The sequence below is a fragment of the Aptenodytes patagonicus genome, chromosome 1, assembly GCF_965638725.1.
Source record: "Aptenodytes patagonicus chromosome 1, bAptPat1.pri.cur, whole genome shotgun sequence".
NCBI classification, from domain to species: domain Eukaryota; kingdom Metazoa; phylum Chordata; class Aves; order Sphenisciformes; family Spheniscidae; genus Aptenodytes; species Aptenodytes patagonicus.
The window spans coordinates 123,927,989-123,933,449 of NC_134949.1; the positions used below are offsets into that span (position 1 = coordinate 123,927,989).

The window sequence follows — 5,461 nt, forward strand, 5'->3', positions numbered from 1 at the left end:
AATGATCCCATTCTTTGACGTAGTTGTTTTCTGCCTTTTCAAGGAGTTAAACTGATCCACAGATATGACCAAAGTGCAAAGTGGTGGCTGGGAGCTGGGGCAGCAAGGAGGGGGTGGGAAATGGGATCTTACAACTTCAGTAGCAGTGAATTGCTACATCAACTCATGGATCGTGGTGGAAGCTCAGTCAGTATAAGCCACGGTTGAAACCTGTGGTTCAGGTCTGCAGGGCACGAGCACTCTTGCTGTATCCTACATGTAATCGACCAAATTTAGATCTAGCTGATGACTTCCAGCCTGGGCAGCATTAAAACTCACTGATGGATTATGTATTCCTCCAGCACCACAGTGTTTTGAGTTCTGCTGTGCACAATGGCAGGCTTGAACACAACAGTTTCTTCTAAAATCAATGTATTCCTATACTTCAAGCCAAAAGGTAGATCACTTTTTCTACCCACCTGCCTTGCACCTGAGGAAGGCCTTGGTCTACCTCTGTGCCCACCTCAAACCTAGCCTTCATGTCCTTAGACCAGTCTCTTCTCACATCCTGTTGGTCAGGTTCCTTTCCTGCAGATGAAGTTGGTGGGATACTGTTTTGCGGGGGAGCTCATTATTTTAATCCCACAGGCTCAGTAATAACAGAATGGCACATTTTCTTCCTTTGGTCTATTAGCCACTTTCTAGCAGCAGTATTAGAGGTAACTAAAATGTTTTCTTCTCTTCATTTCTTTTGATTTGTATTTGGTTGTTTGTGATGCCCTGAGTCAGAGTTACATATTTGGCATATTCTGTGAGATAATATCAAGGCCTGCCATATTTTCGATGGTAAAATCCAAGGTGACTGGAGAATGGATAGTCCACCAGCCCTGAGGGAGGACGCCAAGGTGGGAAGCAGCATTCTTGACCTCATCCCATCCCCACACGATGGTCCTGGTTAGATGCATCTTTGAAAGAGCTCCTTGCAGCCTCGGAAGCTGCCAGCCTCTCTGAGCCCAGCCTCCATCCCTACCTCAGATGCCTCTACCTCTACCTGATCCTGCAGCGCAGTCCCCACTCTCTCCCTGATGTTGCAGAGCTAACCACAATATCCTCTTGCTGCCAAATCCTATCCTCCACCTACGCCTCCCTGCCAAGTCTCCCACCCCTTCTCCTCCAGGAACGTCGCACTGAAGTTGATTAAAACGTGATGTGACCACAATTACACACAAACAGTGCCTGCACTGCTAAAAGGAATTTCTGCCCACCTGGATCCCTTCCTTGCCTCCCCTCATCTGTCGTTGCTGCTCCACTGGTGCCTCCACAGGCAGGGCAGGATGGGACTCTGCAAAAACCCAGCGGATGCATGCAGGCAGAATCAGGCATGTGGCAGCCCTAATCCATTGCCCTGCCCGGTTCCCCTGCTGCTGAGTTATAGCTGCCCAAAGATCATGTTCCCATAAACAGCACCTTGGTGGTGGTCCAGGAAACTCATCCCCTTTCCTTGACACTCAGTCACTTATTGATGCCACTGATGACCAAGGGATTACTCGGCAAAGGAGGAGCGGTGGGGACTCACTCCTTGGCTAAAGTCTCAGAGCAGTGCCTCATTGCACGGGGTGTGCATGACTGCCAGGGCAGGCTCCACGCAAGTGGAGAGCGAGGTCTGGCCACCCGTCTGCGTGGCAGCAGGGGAGTAGGGGAGGAACTGGGGTTATCATCATGTACGTCAGCCTGGGGTAGCTGCAGCCAGACCCCTAACACTGCTAGAATGGATATAACTTTTGTTTCAAAGGGCAGCTTTGAAAAAAAAAAGAAGCAGAAATTTATGTCAGTTTTAGCATGGAACGAGATCCACTGGTTTACAGCCCCCTGTGAAAGAAACCATTTCACTCTATTGACATCAGAGTACTTCCAGGTATTTTTGCCAGGACTTTATAAACCATTCTTACTACTGTCACGTATCCTACTTGGCTGGGAATTTGAGCAGTAAGAATAGCACTATACATAAATATTCCCACTGCACAAACATCTTGGCAAGTGAATTAATTTATCAGTATATAGCAAACATACTACCTAATGAGACACAAGCCCATTTCCTGCACTTGGACTTGTGTTCCAGCATTCATGGCTGTCCAAAGCCCTTGTTCAAAGTTGATATTGTAATCACTTGGCTAGATCTATTGTAATGTAAAAACAGAGAAAACCCTACACAACTGACCACCTTCATTAGGCTACCTCTCGTCCTAGAAAGGCATCCCAGAAAATCCGTAATGGACTATGAACAGTTTGACTCCATCTTCTCTAAGAAGCCATTGTCAAAGCAGTTTCTGTCCATTCCTTGCATCTCAGACTCTGTTATTAAGATGTTTGCAGCATCAATGAAGTTTCTATACAATTTTTTTTTCACATCATATGTAATAGCTACAGTTAATAAAACATGAGTTTATAATCAGTAGTTACCGGTCAATCACCAAAGCCTGTCCCAGATCCGTTTGTTATTGTTGGTCTCGGCAAATTGCTTAGAAATGCCATTTTGTTTTTTAAAAACAATGATGATGGTAACTTGCATCAGTGCTGAAAAACACTCTGTCACAATTCAAATCGACATGAAAAAAACGTCCAGGTGATCAGCTACGGAAAGGAAGGTTCAGAGTGAAACCAGGGGAAATATCGAAAGGGTCCCAGCTCTGGAGGTGCTACCAGGTGATAATGTAACTGAGACGGGCTTTTTGCCAAATGAAATATACCACGTGTAGTTGCCTCGCAGTTCTTGGAAGTATTTTTTTTTAACCCTATTAAATGTCAGTGTGTTGGCCCATATGTTGCTCCAGAGAGACCTACAGCTTTCTGGGGTTAACAGGAGTCTAGTGCTTTTATTTTTTGTGATGGTTTTATACCGTCGTATATGTTGCACTGGACTTCACTGTAACATGAAATGGAGAGAGCTGGGGTTCTTCGTTCATTAGTTTGTCTTTTAATTGTTTGAACACACTGTGGAATGATTGCATTTTGCAAGGATTTTAGAAGTAAATGTCTTGACTTTGTACTCCTCCTGACAGGCAATGGTTACGGTCGTGAGTGTAACCTTTGCTGGCACGGAGGCTGCCTGGTGCACCGAAGCCTGGCAGAATGGAGGTTCCCCAAATGCCACATGGAGTAGATGGAAATATACTTCCTAACCCTAATGCACCTTCAGTCAGAACCACAGGCAAAAACCACCAGGACTGAGCCTAAGAAATGAATACATTTCATCACACGGTATTTGGGGATAGAATTATAGAAATTGTTTTTCTGACCTATATAATGCATAGATTGTACAGAATGCTAAATCTGCTAAAGAGCTAAATGCCCATTCTACGGCAAATTCTGATACTTAATTTTTTCTTTTCAGTTTTTTTTTTTAATAAAAATTTAACATCGAATGTCTAGGTTTTTCTCTTACTGACATTTATAAAAACCCAATTCTGATCCACTGAAATGGTTTATTTCCATTATGATGCATCGTTTTGTTTCAAAAATGTGCTAAAATTTTATTTTTATAAGGCCAAAACATTGTAGTATAATTTAAAAAATTGGCTATAACATACTGTCAAATACATGTCATGAAATTCATATTTCAAGGAACTATAAAAAAAACCAAACAAAAAGTTAAGTCAAAGCAAAACTAATACCTTTGTCATAACGAAACATTCATGCATTATGGAAATGAGAAACGTAGCAGACAATCACTGCTGAAAATCGCTGTCTCTCACCATTAAGTTCTCTGTTTTAGGCAAAACGGCGTCTTTTGTTGGAACACTGTTCAAATAACAAGTTGTGGCCAGTTCTGCTTTGGTGCTCGTCGCGGGGCAGAAACTACAAACCAAACCATTACTTTTAGGAAAACTGCCCTTGAACTGCCTGCCTGCAAAACTCTAACGGAAAGTAGGCAGGTATGTACCGTCTCTGGAATATCACAGCCTCCTTTGTATTTATTTTCCAGGTTTTGCAACAAGCAGTTTTGTGTTCGCATTCTTTCTTTCTGCAGAAAGAAAGAAAAGGAAGAAAGGAACAATGGTAAACTTTGTATCGTAGCCCTTATAAATTAAAAGTTATCTTAGCTTTGTTTTATGCCGTGCACAGAAATTATAAAGCAGCTGTGTCCCGCAGGCAAATCTTGGGGAACTCACACATAGTCATTTAATCTGTAGCCGCTATGGGAAGCAGATGTCAGGGAAGAAGCATGGTTTCCCTTGTAGACAGTTGGTGGTCTACAGGAGGGAGCAGTCCTTCTTGCGCTGCTGGGCTGCGTCTGGTAAAGTGTCTCGTTCCCGTGACACTGGCTTGATGTGCACAGCAGAGCGCCGCCGAGGATCGTCAAAGATGCGGAGACGAAGCCAAGGTAAAGAGCTTGACCTATCTCGTACTTCATCCCGCTGGGAAGCATGGGGTTGTAGAATTCTGTAACTACATCGTTAGTGGTCCAAGAAACAGGTACCAGGCAAATGAGACCAGCCAGGATGAAAACGATCCCCCCGGAGACCGCGATGGAGGCTTTGGCAGAAGTCCCCTTGGCACACTGTGTGCACTTCATACCGATGACAGCAATCACGCATGCCAGCGCAGAAAGGACGCAGGAAATTACCATCATGGCACGAGCGGCTTGGAGGTCACGGGGCAGCGCCAGCTGGGAGCGGTGGACTTGGCACTGGTAGATGCCGGTGCTGTGCCAGACGCACTCCATCCAAAGCCCTTTCATATAGGCTACAGCTGTTATAATATTGGTGCCTACATGTGCCGTTCGCCACCAGTGTGGCAGAATAGTAGCAATTAATGTCCCAATTAGGCCGAGCAGGCTTAGAGAGAAGCCAAGTAACTGAACAGCCGAGCTTGCCATGTTAATGTTTGTCCTGCCTAGTTCTCTTAATAAAGTACCTCCGCTTGAATTCCTTCGGAAAACACTGGCTTTTCTTGGAAGATATGCAGCTGTTTTACTTTGACACCTTCTGCTCTCCTAATAAAAGGTAATTGAGGAAAAAAGGAGTTAATTATTGCCCAAATGCATTACCTCTCCAGCCAGTAAGGTGCATTCCAAGTAAAGTTAGGGCAATAATTAGCATAGTTATCGCTGTTAATCGTACTTTTGTGGAAGTAATGGGAAAGTAAGCTTCCCTCTTCACTTATATAAACAGTCTTCTATTGCCTGCTGGGAAGTAAACTCAAGACAATTTATGAAATGGAAAAAGATATTTTAAATGCAAATATTCCTCTTCCCAGCAGACTATTCAAAAAAACAAACATGATTTCCTTTTTAAAGCAGAGAATTAGCTAGTGTTAACACTTGGAACGAATGAGATTTATAAAGTAGGGAACTGCAGGTTGCTTTACACGATGAAAACATTCCCAGAAGGTCATAGCAGGACTAGGAAAACAATAAGGGTGTATTTGCTCAAAGTAGGGAGCAAAGAGAGTGATTTAAAACCTGTGGAAGAGGATAACAAGT

General features: G+C 43.8%; 1 protein-coding gene across 1 annotated transcript; it reads right to left on the bottom strand.

Moving 5' to 3' along the window:
- Nucleotides 1-3,386: 3,386 nt before the first annotated feature.
- On the bottom strand, nucleotides 3,387-4,912 carry CLDN14 (claudin 14). The gene is made up of 2 exons (XM_076328871.1): nucleotides 4,149-4,912; nucleotides 3,387-4,000 (listed from the first exon to the last, which is right to left on the bottom strand). Exons 1-2 carry the CDS (start codon nucleotides 4,853-4,855, stop codon nucleotides 3,856-3,858), a joined length of 852 nt encoding a protein of 283 aa, XP_076184986.1. The 5' UTR covers nucleotides 4,856-4,912; the 3' UTR covers nucleotides 3,387-3,855.
- Nucleotides 4,913-5,461: the final 549 nt, after the last annotated feature.

Excerpts from the sequence above, each read along its gene's own strand:
- CLDN14 (XM_076328871.1), bottom strand. The coding sequence starts at position 4,855 with ATGGCAAGCTCGGCTGTTCAGTTACTTGGCTTCTCTCTAAGCCTGCTC. Across the intron at positions 4,001-4,148 it reads TACAGATTAAATGACTATGT|AAAGAAAGAATGCGAACACA; the intron begins GTGAGTTCCCCA and ends TTCTTTCTGCAG.